We start from the raw sequence: 16,600 nt of genomic DNA, 5'->3' as shown, positions 1-16,600 counted from the left end.
ACCCATCAACCAATCCAACCCACTTAAACAACTAGCCCATGACACCAAGTACCCCATCAAGTCTCCTCCTGAACACCTCCAATGATGGTGACTCCACCATCTCCTTGGGCAGCCCATTCCAATGGGCAATCACTCTTTCTGTATAGAACTTCTTCCTAACATCCAACCTGAATCTCCCCTGGCGCAGCCTGAGACTGTGTCCTCTTGTTCTGGTGCTGGCTGCCTGGGAGAAGAGATCATCACCCGCCTGTCTACAACTTCCCTTCAGGTAGTTGTAGAGAGCAGTAAGGTCACCCCTGAGTCTCCTCTTCTCCAGGCTAAGCAACCCCAGTTCCCTCAGTCTCTCCTCATAGGGCTTGTGTTCCAAACCCCTTACCAACTTTGTTGCCCTTCTCTGGACTCGTTCCAGCAAGTCAACATCCTTCCTAAACTGAGGGGCCCAGAACTGGACACAGTGGTAGCTGGTAGTTGAGAGTCACCAAAAAGAGAAATATAAGCTCATGCTCTTAAAGATTCCTCTATTAGAAAGCAAAGCTACTTTCAAAGTGCAAAACTAACTGAACTAGCACTGCACATTAGATGAAAGCAACAAAATGGAACACCCCAGTGTTTACTGATTTTAAATTGCTAACACAATCACCATTTTAATCTTTGTGCTGCAGAAAGGAAACTTCTTTCTTGTGCTATGTTTCTGGTGTGTATGTTATTTCCAGACAAACTGGCAGCTTACTACGTCATCTGCTCTCTGTTCAAGGACACTCCCACACACCTTCCCAGGAGAGTGCCACAAAGAGCAAAATCAGCAAAGAAACTCAGAGGTATCAGGAGGTGGAGTAAGTGCACGTGAACAGCACATCTCACAAACTTGTCAATTTTGGAAACAACTTGTGTCTCTGCTGCTCTGATGAGACTTCACCTGGAGCACTGCATCCAGCTCTGGAGCCCTCAAGACAGGAAGGACATAGACCTGATGGAGCAGGTCAAGAGGAGGGCCACAAAAATGAACAGGGGGCTGGAACACCTCTGCTATAAAGGACAGGCTGAGGGAGCTGGGGCTGTTCAGCCTGGAAAAGAAGGCTCCAGGGAGACCTAATAGCAGCCTTACAGTGTCTGAAAGGAGCCTACAAGAATGCTACAGAGGGACTGTTACCAAAGGCCTGCAGTGATAGGATGAGTGGCAATGGTTTGAAATGAGAGTAGATTTAGATTGGACGTTAGGAACAAGTTCTTTACCATGAGGGTGGTTGCCCAAGGAGGTAGTTGAGGCCCCATTCCTGGAGATGTTCAAGATCAGGCTCGACAAGGCACTGAGCAACCTGATCTAGTGGAGGATGTCCCTGTTTACTGCAGGGGAATTGGACTAGATGACCTTTGGAGGTCCCTTCCAACCCAAACTATTCTAAGACTCCGTGTTTATCCAGAGGCATACTGACACCACAGGAAACTTCCAGTATTTCTTGCACCCTCTACCAAGGGTCTACCTTACCTTAACACTCTTGCATTGTACTGTTTAACAGAGCTGTGGAAAGGGTTCCACACGACTGCTCCACAGCTTGAGGAAAAATGTTTGTACTATCTGAAATCCAAATGCAACCTGACCTTGTGGTGTTATGTCTATACTACTGCTAGTGACAGTAAAGTGGCAACCTTGTATTAAGTCTCCATAAGGCCTGCCAGCTAACAATGCAATAAAGAAACCAAAGCACCTCTGAATTTCATCACAGAAATGCTGAGTCAAAATCCCTCTAGAGGATTTTGTCCAACCATCACAGAAAAAATAAACATCAACACTCATGAGAGTCCCTGTCTTCACACATTAAGAGCAGAGAGAAGTTGGGCCACGCCAAAAAACATCAGCTTTAGTCTCTGCACTCACTCCTGACCACTCACCCTCTCTACTGGGTTGGCACTGTTGTCTTTGTAGGCCACATGGTGTAACAGTTCAGGGTCATGGGCTATTTTTCCTCTAAATCAAGTTTGTAGTTCACTGCATGAAGGATTGCCAAGACACAGAAATCCAGAAAACTGTCATGGATTCCATTAGAAATCATGCTGTTTTTCAGAGCCAGCACCAATGGAACAACATAAAGTGATACCTGCCCGTCCCAGAATCAGCTTGGATGAGAGAACAATGATCCCTACACTTACCACATCACAAAAAGAGTTTGGAGGAAAACAAACAAATGAACAAATAAATACCCCCTACAATCAGTTTCTGAGAATAAAAAGCAAAAAAACCTCAAAGCTCTCACTGTGGAATTACCAGGAATAGGACAGAAATGAACATCAGCTACTCTAAAATTAGAGTGGCTCATTTGAATTTCCTCACTGAAATGATGCCAGCTATCTATAGATTATGAAGTGTTAGGGAGGGGAATAATTAAAATTTAAATAATGAAAATGACAGAACACAGGAACAGGCTGCCCAGGGAGGTTGTGGAGTCTCCCTCTCTGGAGATATTCAAGACCTGCCTGGATGAGTTCCTACGCTGCCTGGTATAAGCGATCCTGCTCTGGCAGGGGGGTTGGACTAGGTGATCTCTTGAGGTCCCTTCCAGCCCCTAACAGTCTGTGATTCTGTGTGCTTTACAGACAGCTCTGTCAGTACATAGACAACATCTATAATCCTCTGAGACTGACAAATAAAAATGTTTCCTTAGAAAGAGCAGTAATTATGAGAAAAGCAAAGCAGGCTCCCCAGAGAAGCAGAGACACCAACAGCAAGGGGACATTTTATGTTCAGGCATTTCAGAAAGCATTAACTGAGGAATTACTGCCAACAGTGATAGAACAAATGTGTGGTTATCAAACCTCTTTAGAAGATCATTTTAGTTTTAGATCTCTCCTGTGTTAATAACCTTGATTAGCAGTAACAAAAACAAAAGCCCACCTCAGCTGAAAAAAAGACCACTGAAGCACTCATTCAGATTCCAAAAAATCTGTAAGTTTTCACACTTTCACATTCAGCTTCAAACAAAAGATGCTGGAGTGATTCTGGGGCAGAAGTACTTCCAATCCCGTTAAGTTACACATTTTGTGATATTAATTAAGCTAAAAAAAGAAGAGATGGGGACCATCATGAAATGTGGGGGCCATCTGATACCACACAAGGCACTACCAAGGATGGACACTTCAACAACCAAGGGATGCAAGGCTGAGTTTCCTGGAACATGAAGTATATAACATGCACACAGCATGCTGAGTGTAGAAACAAGACAGCTGAGAGGAACCACAAAATGAAGAATGCTCCAATCCACTTCACACATGCTACCATATGCAAGGTACTCAAAGAGATATACTGCAGCTGCCACTAGCACAAGAAAGGCTCTGGTTCACAGGCCCAGGCATACCTCAGAGACTGAATTTCCACGTGTCCCTTTCTAAGCAAACCCATCTAGTTGAAGTACTGTTCGTATTCATGTATCCATGAGGACACTATCCACAAAGTTCCAGATAATGGCTCAAATTCTGTGCTAAATGATGTATGCAATTACAAAACAGAAGTGTTATATAAACACCAATGAACTCAGACATGTGTTTTATTCCACTGAAAAGTAGTTCATTAACTACTAGAGTTGCCAGTACCCTAAGTAGGGTTAGGGCTACACAGCACTAACATGGAATTGAAAAGAAGAGGAAGAATAGAGAAATTTGTTGGGAACTAAATATGGATGTAATTAAGAGCATTTTTGAAGGAGGTAGTTTGCAAAGAATGGTAAAATAATAGCTAAATACAGTTCAATATACAGTTAAACATTGCCTTCAGACAGTTAAGGAACACATGGGATGCAAATAGCAGGAAAGTAAGTTACAGACTCACAGAATGTTTGGAGTTAAAAAGGACCTCAAAAGATCATCCAGTCCAACCCCCCTGCCAGAGCAGGAGCACCTAGAGTAGATCACACAGGAAGGCATCCAGGTGGGTTTGGAATGTCTCCAGAGAAGGAGACTCCACAACCTCTCTGGGCAGCCTGTTCAAGGGCTTTGGCAACCTCACAGGGAAAAAGTTTTTCCTCATGTTGATGTGGAACCTTCTCTGCTCCAGCTTGCACCCATTGCCCCTCGTCTTATCATTGGACATCACTGAGTAGAGCGTGGCTCCATCCTCCTGACACTGCCTTTCACATGGTTATGCCATGGGCACAGGTGCATATGTTGCATCTGTTGCTGTCTCCTGTGGGGTTCTTCTGTTTTATGCATATAAATTTCAAAGAAACGTTCTAATGATAATTTTAAATTGATCTGTAGATAAAGAAAATCAGCTACACTTGCTTTTTCAGGACATATTCAGTGAGGGTGGTGAACAGCAATAATTCAAGTCCATTAAAAGCACTTTTGGATAAAACAGTAACTGATCACTGAATGTTCTCAAACTGAAAAGAATCAGAATATTAACGTTAATATACAGTATATACAACAGAGTACTAAGCTCTAGGTGTTTGAGATGGAAGTATACTCTCACATGAATGCTGTCTTACCAATACAGCCTGTAAGGAAGCATTTCATGCCATTTCTTAAACTATCAGACTGTATAAATGCAAAATACATTGTTCAAAAGCACTTAAGCTTCCTATATTCTGCTCCAGATTACAATTTTGGCCTTTACTGCACAAATTCTACCTCATAAATAAGACCACCGTTATCCTGTAGTTAAAAAAACACCCAAACAAAACAAACTAAAGCAAACCAACACCACTTGGGTTTTGAAACAGATTATTTTCAAATGAACCACCACAAGGAAACCAATTACTCACTCATCCAGAACATGAGGATCCTCAGGACTTCTATTTTCATATTCTAAAAGCTCAAGGAAGCTCTGCATGTACCTGAAAGAAGCAAAAATTATAAAGGAGAAGTTAAAATACTTACACCTAAATTATGTTTTAATATTTTTTTTAAATCTTAAGAGTACAACCTCATCTGTAACAGCAGAAACATAGCACACAGTCCTCTGCAAAGGCTAAAATGAAGTGGCACACAACAACAAAGGCAAAGAAAGCAACTGCAGTATGTTATACAGAGTTAAAAAGTAGCTTTTGTGAGCCTGCAAGTCCACAATTCAGGAACACTGCTATATAAATCAAGCTAAGGTTAATAGGAACAAAACCTCTCATCAGGACGGTCTGCAATTTCAGGTAACTCAGTTGATCCCTTGTTCTTTGTTTCTGGTCATGTGCTTTGTACACATTGCTCTGCTCCCACATTGCTCAGTGACCCAATCTTTATAAAATAAAGCTCCAGGGAACACTCCCCAAAACCTGTGGTGTAAGACTACACCAAGCTGGTCCTACCAGAGTACTCAAGAAGAGTACACCCCCTCACACACTCCTGCATCTCCTCAGGTTGTATCTCGGGCCATGCAACACAACCCTTGGTTTCCTAACACCACCACTCTTGCGCACACACTTGTCTTTAGTTTAGACATTCAGCACAGACAAGATACTCACTGAGGCTCAAGAGACACCGAAGTATCACACAGTGGGCAAAGAAGATTTAAGGCAAAATACCACTCAACATGAACATGGCCAGCCTGATCTGCAGGAAACTAGCCCAATACCAGTATAAATGCTACCATCTCACATCACAGGGCCTGGGGACCAGCTATCACCTACTGAAGCAGGTGTATTTAAAAGTATTGGGACTTATTTCTCAAAATAAATCAGGCAAGGTATCAATCAGACATGTAAAAGTAGGGTTTCAGTATTACCAGGAGACAACATTCCTCTCTCTTTCGCCCTCCCTTCATACTTGGTTAAGCACTGCCACTTACACTACGATAACATCAATACTAACAGCTCTAACTCCCTGAAATGTCAAAACAGAAAGAGTAGGTTGGGGGTTTTGATCATTCTCTGACATGAAAACAACTCATAGAAGGTCTAACCTGCTAAAGCTAGCACAAGAGAGAAAAGACAACCATAAAGCTTACATGGGGAAAATGAAAACACCATCCAGTAGCAGCAACCCATTAGAGCAGCTCAACAGAATGATCTATGTGCAAGGTCACTGCCTAGGAGACTGGCCTGAGTCACTAAAGCTTGGACAACTTCACATTACAACAAAATCTCTTTTGGTAGCAGTTCTATGTCAAGATCAGCTTAAGCAGGTTATGAAACTTCACCCTGCATCTTAAAGCCACAGCAATGCCAAAGACAGCACTGCTGCCTGTATGACTCCCTCCAGCACCATGTGCTGCTACTCCACCCCCATCTCAGTTGCATCAATCACAGGTCACTGTGTCATCTCTCCAGGGAGACTGACTTCTCAACATGGTCAGCACAGTAACACTAGCTCCTGTTCCTCTGTGTGGTTTTGCCCTCCTGTAACCATCACAGATTAACAAATTGCATTGGATTGGAAAGGAGCCCTCAAAGGTCCTCTTGTTCAACCCTCCCTATAGCAAGCAGGGACAATTCCAACTAGATCAGGCTGCCCAGGGCCACATGGAGTCTGGTACTGAATGTCTTCAAGGATGGGGCCTCAGCTACAGGTTTGTTTGTGTGGTAAAAGGCCATCAGGCAAAATATTTATTTGATTCTACAGAGAAAAGAAGTCGACTCTAAAGAATACCTGCATGATTTCTGTGGGAGCCCTATCCTTCAAACACAGGGTGATCTCTTGCCTCTCAAACACTATGCCTACAATAGCATTTTTACTTCTAAATCTAAACCAGCAGCATGGTTTTGAAATAAATTCCTAAAAAAATCCACACTGGTTATATTTGCAAAGCAGTTTTTGCAGTTCTCTGAAGAAGCTGAACTGGAAGCTGCTGTAGATGTGAAACAGATGTACCAAACCCAAAGAAGCCATCACAACCCAAACCAATGTGTGGGCCAAACCCTTCTAACTTCTTCAGCACAGGCACAATACATGTAAGGAAGCAGACTATGGACTATCAAAAGTGCCATCCACACTGTAAAGCGTTTCTCACATTACATAAAAGATGAAATACCGTAGGTGCCAACAACCACCTCTCTACTCTTTATGCTCCACTCACCCATCCTTTCAAACTCTCCTCTTGGTTTGAAATCCCTTCCTTTCCTACTTCAATTTCTGTTGCCATCCTCCCTGTTCAATGGAGGCCTTTGATTTTTTCCTTGGCCTCTGTTTTTCAACAGACTCACAGCCCACTCTTCTATACCACTTTTCCTAAGGGCAACAATAGCCCTTTCTACCTCCCAGAACACCCAGGGCTGCAAGGAAATTCACAATCATGGAATCATTTAGAATGGAACAGATCTCACCAATCACCTAGTCCAACCTCCCTGCTCAAGCAGCATCAGCTAGAGCAGGTTATCCAAGACTGTGTTCAGTTGGTGTGGTGGGCTGAGATTTCCCCCCAACGTTACCTTTGCCAGACTAACTCAGATGGAAGCTGTATTGACAGGTAAAACTACAAACTATAATCAAATGTAATGAATATGTACAAAATACACAGTATTTACAATTAACAAACAACACAAAAACTCCCCTGGTCAAAGATCAAGAGAGCTGTCCCTCTGCACCCCCAACCCTTGTCCAAAAGGGAGAAAAGAGCAAAAACTGGTTGTTAGACTTGATGCAAAACAATGCAGCCGAGGTCAAGCAGAAGCAGATTAGTCTCCCTTCAAAGCACAAAGCAAGCAGAGAAGAGGTCAGAAGAGGCCCCCTGAATGTTTTGGTACAAGCAGACTTATGGCAGGTATGTCTCCAATGGAATTGTTTAGAATTATCTTTAGTTTTCCTTTTCACACTCAATAGTGACTTATTTATATTTTTCTACTTTTCTGCTTGAAATCTGTAACAAAATTTTAAAGACATAGCCTAAAACTACCACAGTTGGGTTTTGAACATCTCCACAGATGGAGACTCCAGTCTCTCTGGGCAATCTTCTGTTGATGTTTGTCCACTCTTATTGTTTTCTCTTACATTCAGATGCAATTTCATGTGCTTTAACCTTTATTTATTGCCCCTTGTCCTGTCACTGAGTGTTACTGAAACAACTTTGTTTTCTTCATCTTCATGCTCTCCCATTAGGTATTTATACATGCTGATAATATCCAGCCCCTCACCCACCCAAGCTCTCTCTTCTTCAGGTTGAACAGTCCAGATGGCTTGCTGAGGATCTCTAAGGAGACATTCAGCTGTCTCAGCTTTTTCCCATGTGAAAGATTTTTCCATAAATCTGTGTCGTGAGAGAAGTGGCAGCTTCTCTGGTGGCAAAGTCAGTCAGAGGAGGTTATTAGGAAGCTGCTCAACCCCATCTGTCATCAAAAGTTCTGTTTCTGAAGATCCAGGACAACCACCCACACTTGAGAAGCAACACAGCATGTGCTTTATACTACAGAAGTCCTACCACAAGTGTTGAGCAGCAGTCCTGTACTAATGCTGAGGATAAAACAGCAATCCGTATTTCAGGTACTGAAGGTAGCAGACACCTGACTTTTGTGCTGTGCAGATTTGGTTGGTTGCCTACCATTACTGGCATGTTGTATTGAGATCTCATCTATCTCAGCAGGATATCTCTATTAGTTTCCTGGGACATTGGTCCTAAGACTATAGCTCCATGGTAACACAATCTTGTTAGCATAGTCTGAATGTAAAAAACAGAGGAAAACCAATTATTAATCTCCAAACTATGCTGACTTCTCTCATGGGTCTTTCAAAACAGATAAATAGACATTTTTAGCCTTCTCCAGAGAAAACTATTGAAGAGAAGTAGAGAAATTTGGTCAGAGTTAGTTAAAATGAGACTCTTGGATATGACTGAGAAGCATATTCATAGATTCACAGAATGGTTTGGGTTGGAAGGAACATTGAAGATCATAGAGTTCCACATACACACACACCCCCCGCCATATGCAGGGACACCTTCTACCTCACACTCACTTTAGGTATTTTACAATCTCTGACCTTCTCCATTATAAGGTTTTACTGTAATTGTTTTCCCTTTTCACATCACATTTGTGATGATGTATTATGCAGTTCCACCACACGTTGAATATGCTACCTGTCTAAAGCACCCTTTTCAAAGCCAGCCTAAAATACAGGCCCACTTCTTTGGAAACAGAAGTTACCCACTACTTTTGAAGAGCTGAAAATAAATTGCTAATCTCTAGCATGCCAGTTGTTGATTTGTTTGGATACACTGCAGTTCACAACCAGAACATACTAACTGTGTTGTTATTTTGATTCACTTTATTCCTTCCCCTGTTACTCCATGCAAAACACACATATAATCTAAGTTATAAACTCCAACTGGGACAAACCTCATGTTTTACCTTTGCACAGACTCAAATGCAAAACCATTTTGTTGTTGTTCATAGTTCACACTGTGGGGAATGCCAGCTTTATTCAAAGAAAGCATAGCTGAGTAACACAAAGGAAGGGCAGCTGTTTTGCCTATCCTCACTGCTGCACACATCAGGCTAAGGAACCCAGAAAGGAAGGAGGAAACAAAACAAAACAGGCACCTTTCCTGAGAGCAATCAAGCAACCAGTTGTAAAATCTGTTAGGCAGCACAGCACAGTCAAAGAGCATGGTACAGGAAAGCAAAATCCTACAGCACAGCCATGAAGATAGATGAGAAAACTGAGAGCAGGGCTTGCCTGCAGCAGAAAGCATATTCTCAGAAACACCAAGAGGAGGTTGCTTCCCAAGGGACCTATAAGAGGGTAGGAAACCCACACAATCCAGGATGTCACTGCCTGGCTGGACATAGGATTGACAGGAAAGAATCCATGCTGTACAGCAGGCAGCATCAATTTTTTTTCTTACTCCATGAAAGCTAAGTTCCATCTATTTACAGAGCCACCTTATTCTAATTTAAAAGTTTAATAAAACCTGCTTTAAAGATTAGATGCTTCTTGTATTTTATGGCATGCTGACACTGAGGAAGAGACTGGGAACTGAAATTTTTCAAGCTAATTCTGTCTCACTGAGAGGAGACCGAGAGGTGACCTCATTCACGCTTATAAAGATGTGAAGGGCAGTGTCAGCAGCACGGAACCAGCCTCTGCTCAGGGATGTCCAATGATAGGACAAGGGGCAAGGGGCAATGGGTGCAAGCTGGAGTAGAGGAGGTTCCACGTGGACATAAGGAACAACTTTTCCATTGTGAGGGTGCCAGAGCCCTGGAACAGGCTGTCCAGAGAGGTTGTGGAGTCTCCTTCTCTGGAGACATTCCAAACCTTCCTGCATGCATTCCTGTGTGATTTACCTAGGTGCTCCTGGTCTGGCAGAGGGGGTTGGACTGGATGATCTTTCAAGGTTCCCTCCAACCCCTAACATTCTGTGATGAGTAGAAGAATTATGCTGTGGAGTCACCACAGAAAAATTTTCTTTCCTTCATTCATCTATCTCCCGACATTTCACTAGAAACAGCTCCACAAGTCATCTGGATTAGGAAAAGCATAAAAGACCTCCACATTATTCACTTTTTCCTGTTTGCCATAACAGCTTCTGGTAACATCAGACACACTACACAAGCCTTCAAACCTTGCAAGCTGCCACTTAACATCCAAGTGATTGTTATTGTGTGGCTCAACATTTACATTTATTTGAAGCACTTAATCACTATGTTTGAAGTGGTCATCAAGACAGCTGCTATTACCTTACACAGACAAGTGTATTTAAACCAAAGTACAGTATCACATATCCTAATTTATATTTTCTAAGTTTGAGGCTTTGATAAATATGAGACCCAAACCAGCAATCAATGTACAGTCAACAGTGGAATTTCTTGGCTCAGAGGCTCTCACTGAACTTAAAAGAAGCCTACAACATCAGTTGCTGTTACAGTTAGACAAACTGTATTTCTTGTACACTGTATTTTTACACAAATTCTTTGGATCAAGTACTTGCAGGTAGAAGCAATCAATACCCCACGAACAACAATTTTTCACAGCTTAATACATACAAGGTAGAAGTCTCCACACCTCACTGAACATGCAAGTGGGCTAGAAATTATTTACTATGGAAAAGATGAGAGGACTTTGAATCACTTTGGATACACAGTAGTTATTACAATGGAGAATGTTACTGGATGATTTTTCTCCCTATCCATAACTGTCACTGAATAGGAGGCTATGTTTTCAAAGATTTAGCAATGAGAAGAATAATCAATGTTTAAATTTTCTCTCAGTATTTTTGACAAAGGAGAAAGAACAGCTATTTCAATAATTCAATCCAGTGAGGAGTATGTAAAAAGCTTGCTCAAGGAAGATATTGACTGATTCTAATTGTCTGGGAGGTAAGGATATGCTTTTATTAACTGACAAGACTAAATTACAAATTGTTATTTCCAAGATCCATATTAGAGTATTTAATTAACATTAGACAGAAGAAAATGAAACTTCACTTGACAAGAAACACAGCTTCTAAACAATTCAAGGCAGATCTTAGGGTACACGGATGGGGGGCTACAAGAAACCTGGGAAGGGACTTGTTACAAGGGCTTGTAGTGGTAGGATGAAAGGGAATGGTTTGAAGCTTGAGGAGGGGAGATTTAGACTGGAAAAACTTCTTTACAGTGAGGGTGGTGAGATACTGGAACAGGTTGCCCACGGAGGCTGTAGAATCATAGAATAGAATCATAGAACTGCCAGGGTTGGAAGGGACCTCAAGGGATCATCTAGCGCAAATCATCCTGCCCTGGGCAGAGACACATTCCACTAGAATGTCCCGTCCCTGGAGGTGTTCAAGGCCAGGCTGGATGAGACCTTGAGCAACCTGGTCTAGTGGAAGGTATGCTTGCCCATTGCAAGGGGGTTGGAACTAGATGATCTTTAACGTCTCCCACCCTAAACCATTCTATGAATTTATGAAAACAGACTTCAGTACAAGACAATTCCAGCTGAGCTGCAAGTAAATCAATACATACAGTGTTTGTTTTACACTCATTTTTCAATACACCTTTTACAACTTACCAGCTCTGTACCAGACCAACTGAAGGCCTGTTCAGTAAGTTATCAGGCAACAAATTGACTTCTCTCATGGTGTTAGCTAGTCGCACGGGAAGTTCCTTCCGCAGAAACATGTACGAAGTCTTCTCACATGCATTGTCACGACCTGTTGGAAGGAAAAGAGCATAAATCTGCTGCAGCAGATGAAGTTGTAGACTCTCAGTACTAGGTGATTGAAAAAAAAAATCCACAAACAAACCAACCCCATCCCTGGATGTGGCTCTAAGCAACCTGATCTAGTAGAGGGGTCCCTGCCCATGGCAGGGGGTTTTGAACTAGATGATCCTTGAGGTCCCTTCCAACCCTAACAATTCTGTGATTCTAAACAAAACCCCAACAATTGGGGGGGGGGTAGGGGGGCAGAAAATCACTTGTGGAAATAAAAACAGTTTTAAAATCATTTCTTTCAGCACCCATCTTAATTTTGCTCTCATTCCCAAGACACACATTATACTTTTCTTTTCCTAGAGCTCAACCTCTACTACCTGACACTCTTCCTCATTTCACATCCTCTCATAGAATGGTTTGGGTTGGAAGAGATCTCCAAAGGTCATCTAGTCCAACGCCCCTGCAGTCAGCACTGACATCCTCCACTAGATCAGGTTGTCAGAGCCTTGTTGAGCCTGACCTTGAGTATCTCCAAGCACAAGGCCTCAACTACTCTTGGTAACTCGCTCCTGTGTTCTGCCACCCTCACAGCAAAGAACACCCCTCACATGCTATCTCCTCTTCTTGAATTTCAAACCACTGCCCCTCATCCTATCACTACAGGCCTTTGTAAACAGTCCCTCTCCAACATCATACTCTTTCCTATAAATAAAAATCCTATATACAAAATAATCTTCTCCTAGAAATAAAAGTAATGAAATACCGAAGACTTTACATTAGCTGGAAATGAGTAAAATACTTCAAAGTATTTTGTTGAAACTCTTGCCCAAGTAGTTCAGATGGAAGATCAGACTTGACCTAACATACGCTTGTGTATTTTGCAGCACTTCACAAGGGGAACTCCTCACCACAACTACTTTCTAGAGTCCAGGTAAATTAAATTTTAAAAGCTAAACTTAAAAACACCCTTGGTTTACTTGTAATGAGCAGCTAGTGTTCTGCTTTTGTCTGGAAAGACAGCAAATGTCTTTTGTGACGATAACCACTAAAGCTGCCTGCAAAATTTATGAGTGAAGGCATAATACAAGAGCTATAAATTATGTTCAAGCAAACTAGAAAGTGTTAAAGCACTGCTGGGCACATAATCACTGAGATTTGCAATTTGAGAAACTCAAGTACAATGCAACCAGCACAATCAAGGTGATACTTTTTAAGATGGTCCCATTATAATCAGCTGAACAGCAGAGTTTTCACCTCCTTTGCATAGGTAACATTCACTGATGGATTCATTTCCAAACCACAACACAGGCTCGGGGATTATGGAGGAAGGATTAGGGCTTTCCTTTTGGTGTTTTTTTTCCCCTCTCATTTAGATATCATCAATCAGCAGATCGTTAAATTCTATTAGCGTCAGCAATTCTGTAATTGCTCTTCCAGCAAACATTTAGGCCTATTCTACTTACTTGCATTTTTACATCTTCAATTACAAATATACACATCCTGTCAAAATTAGACAAAGGAAATAAGACATTCCATTGTTGTTTCCTGGGAAGCACAGTAATGACTGCAGGGTTCAGACGTGCAATTAAGTTAGATACCAATTCATCTACAATAGAGGACAGACACTTGTTTGTTCACAAGTCATTGTATACAACAGGTCTTTAAGAATACTGTGGCTGGACAGCAAGAAAGACTCTTCAACTAGCTCACTCAACACCTTCATGGATGGAAAAACCCTCAGGAACAAAAGCATAACTGCTGCTTCTCAAGAGTGACTGAAAACAAGCTTAGTTATTTTCTAGGTAATAAAAAGCAAAAGACAGCCCAGACTGAGAATAAAGAAATGGTGAACAAGAACCCATAGCCTGTGAAAGTCCATGGGGGCCCTTCACAGACAGCTAAGGGGGTTGTGCAAGGCAGATGACAAAAGCTACTAGACTGGAAAGCAGGACTGGTCAGAGACTCACTTCCTCTTCTCCCTTTTTTGTCTTGCCTTCTTTACTAGTGCTTCCCATCTACATTTTTCTAAGTCAAGTTATTTCCAATTAAGTAAGTAAGATGTTTCAACTAAAAACAGCTAACCTACCAGCAAAGACTTTTTCAAACCACACCTCGAGTACTGTGTTCAGTTCTGGGCCCCTCACCACAGGAAGGACATTGAGGTGCTGGAGCATGTCCAGAGAAGGGCAAGGAGGCTGGAGAAGTGCCTGGAACATGTGGCCTATGAGGAGAGCATCTGAGGGAGCTGGGGTGGTTCAGTTTGGAACAGAGGAGGCTGAGGGAAGACCTCGTTGCTCTCTAAAACTGTCTGAAGGGAGGCTGGAGACAGGAGGGAAGAACATCTTCTCCTTGGTAGCAAGCCACAGAACCAGAGGAAATGGTTACAAGCTGTGCTAGGGAAGGTTTAGGCTGGCTATTAGGAAATATTTCTTCAGTGAAAGGGCTGTCAAACATTGTAATGGTCTGCCCAGGTCAGTGCTAGAGTCACCATCCCTGGAGGTGTTCAAGCAGCATGTGGACCTGATGCTTAGTGACACGGTTTAGTGTTGACCCTTCAGTGCCAGGTTCAAGGGTTAGACTGGATGATCTTATTCCAACCACATATATTATGTGAAATACAAATAAATACTCATTTTCCCCAAGCAAAAATGTGCTGAGGTAGCATGGCAGTTTCCTCCTCCTGACTCAGTAATGACATATGATGTACTTCTGCTTAGCTGTCCAAAACCTCAATTTAGATTTCAAGCACTAGTCACGAAAGAGCACAACAGTAAATTGTTTGTTCAACATGTGATTTTAATGTTTAAAAGTAAAGCATTTGAGGGGAGCATTTGGTCTGGTTGGTTTTCTAACAATGTTGAAGTAGATTAACTTTTTGCAGTGGCAAGAGAGTGACCATTTTCTGCAAGTCAGAAATTAGGGAAGTTTTTAACTGCTAGGAAAACACTTTAAAAAAAAATAATCTTAAGCTGGCAGCTGGATAATTTTCCAGTATCAGTGTTTCACTTGTGGATCAGCCCACGTGCTACACTATGCCCATGAAAGAAACATCAACTTAGAAGAAACTAAGTGCTCTTTTTAGACTTTTCACTGCACCCTGAGGTCTAGTTCTCTCTCCTATCTATCCAATACTGAGCCAAGACCACATTAGTTTAAGATTCAAAAGCAGCTAACTGCCACCTGTAATATGTCTCAGTGGAAGGACTCCATTCAGAATCCACAAAAACAAGACCAGAAGCCTTTCACCTCCTGTGAAACTACTACTATTGCTTTTAGCTAGGGCAAAATAAAGTAAGAAAGACAGGAAGGGAGAAGTAGAATCCTACCTACTACCAGAAGTACTTCCAGAATACCTTTTATCTTCTACACAGGCAAAGAAAAAAAAAGATAGACAAACATGAAGCAGAGGGATGAAGAGATTTTCCAAAAGGTATACAAAAAGGTCAAGGCATCAGAGTGGACCAAGCAGTGGCTAAAAAATAGTAACTTGCTGCTGAAGTTAGGAAAACAGAATTGATGAAGGATCAGTGAATTACACTGATTATACACCATTTCAGGAGCAACAAGCCAACAAACAAAACCTCAAACCCAAAACAACTCCAATTCCAAACACATTCCTATTCCCCATTTTCATCAGCACAGTCTCTAGGGTATTTATCTCACCCACCACTAAAAATACCAATCCCACAAAAAGCAGACAGGGTTTGTTTATTTGGTAAAAAACAGGGTGTTGTAAAACCCAACTCAAATGAAGCAGCAAAAGGAAAAAACCACACACAAGATAAGTGGAGATGCTGAATCCTACTGACCAAACTCTCTACCACAGGATTCATTTAAGAAAACTGTGTGCTGAAACTGGATTCCCTTTTTGGACCTACCACGTTGTGGCCCAGGATAGCAACCATAGCCTCAGCTGTTCAAACAGAGGTAGCCAGCAGATGGCAACATTTAAGGAGCCAGCCCACACTAACCTTGGGTATTTAGCTACTTTTTTATCTTTTTTTTCCCCCCTTCTTTTTAGACATTTCAGATCTAAGCTTCGGACCAAGTTCCATCACTGTACTCTAAGAATAGGCTACTTCCACCAACACCTATGCTTTTTTCATTGAAGTGCCCAGTTTTAAGTGCATGCTTCCACTTGGTAAACATGATCAACAGGCTGCTCAGGGATGTGGTTGAAGTCCCATCCCTGAAGACATTCAAGACCAGACTAGATGTGGCCCTAGACAGCCTGATCTAGTTGGAGGTGTCCCTGATGTCTGAAGGGGGGTTGGACTAGCTGACCACTGAGAGTCCCTTCCAAGCCAACAAAGTTTGTGAACCTGTGATCATGCTAATAAAAGACTGATTCTTTGTCAGTAAGGAAACTGAAGAAACTCTGGAGTCTCAAAAAATTCAACTTAAAAGGTATTAAGGACAGGAGAATACTTTTATATCTTATTGAACCACAATCACAGCATCACAGGATGTTAGAGTTGGAAGAGACCTCTGGAGGTCTTTGAGTCCAACCCCCCTGCCAGAGCAGGACCATAGCATGTAATGCAAGTCA

The 16,600-nt window shown here is 42.0% G+C and overlaps 1 protein-coding gene across 2 annotated transcripts in view; it reads right to left on the bottom strand.

Annotated features, from left to right (window-relative positions):
* PDK3 (pyruvate dehydrogenase kinase 3) overlaps nucleotides 1–16,600 on the bottom strand; it is a 50,388-nt gene that overhangs the window by 21,545 nt on the left and 12,243 nt on the right. Inside the window, exons 2-3 of one of the 2 annotated variants that reach the window (XM_068144812.1) lie at nucleotides 11,908–12,049; nucleotides 4,755–4,826 (exon numbers count right to left, since the gene is read on the bottom strand). In XM_068144812.1, coding sequence (XP_068000913.1) covers nucleotides 4,755–4,826; nucleotides 11,908–12,049 — 214 coding nt within the window. Of the gene's footprint in view, nucleotides 1–4,754; nucleotides 4,827–5,107; nucleotides 5,163–11,907; nucleotides 12,050–16,600 lie in introns of those variants that run through there. The other variant, XM_068144813.1, reaches the window with a different exon arrangement.

Source organism: Melanerpes formicivorus, unplaced genomic scaffold (genome assembly GCF_026170545.1).
Source record: "Melanerpes formicivorus ecotype bairdi unplaced genomic scaffold, bMelFor1.0.p_v2 SCAF_11, whole genome shotgun sequence".
Classification (NCBI taxonomy): Eukaryota; Metazoa; Chordata; class Aves; order Piciformes; family Picidae; genus Melanerpes; species Melanerpes formicivorus.
The sequence above is the reverse complement of the archived record's forward strand: the minus strand, read 5'-3'. Positions and strand labels throughout refer to the sequence as shown.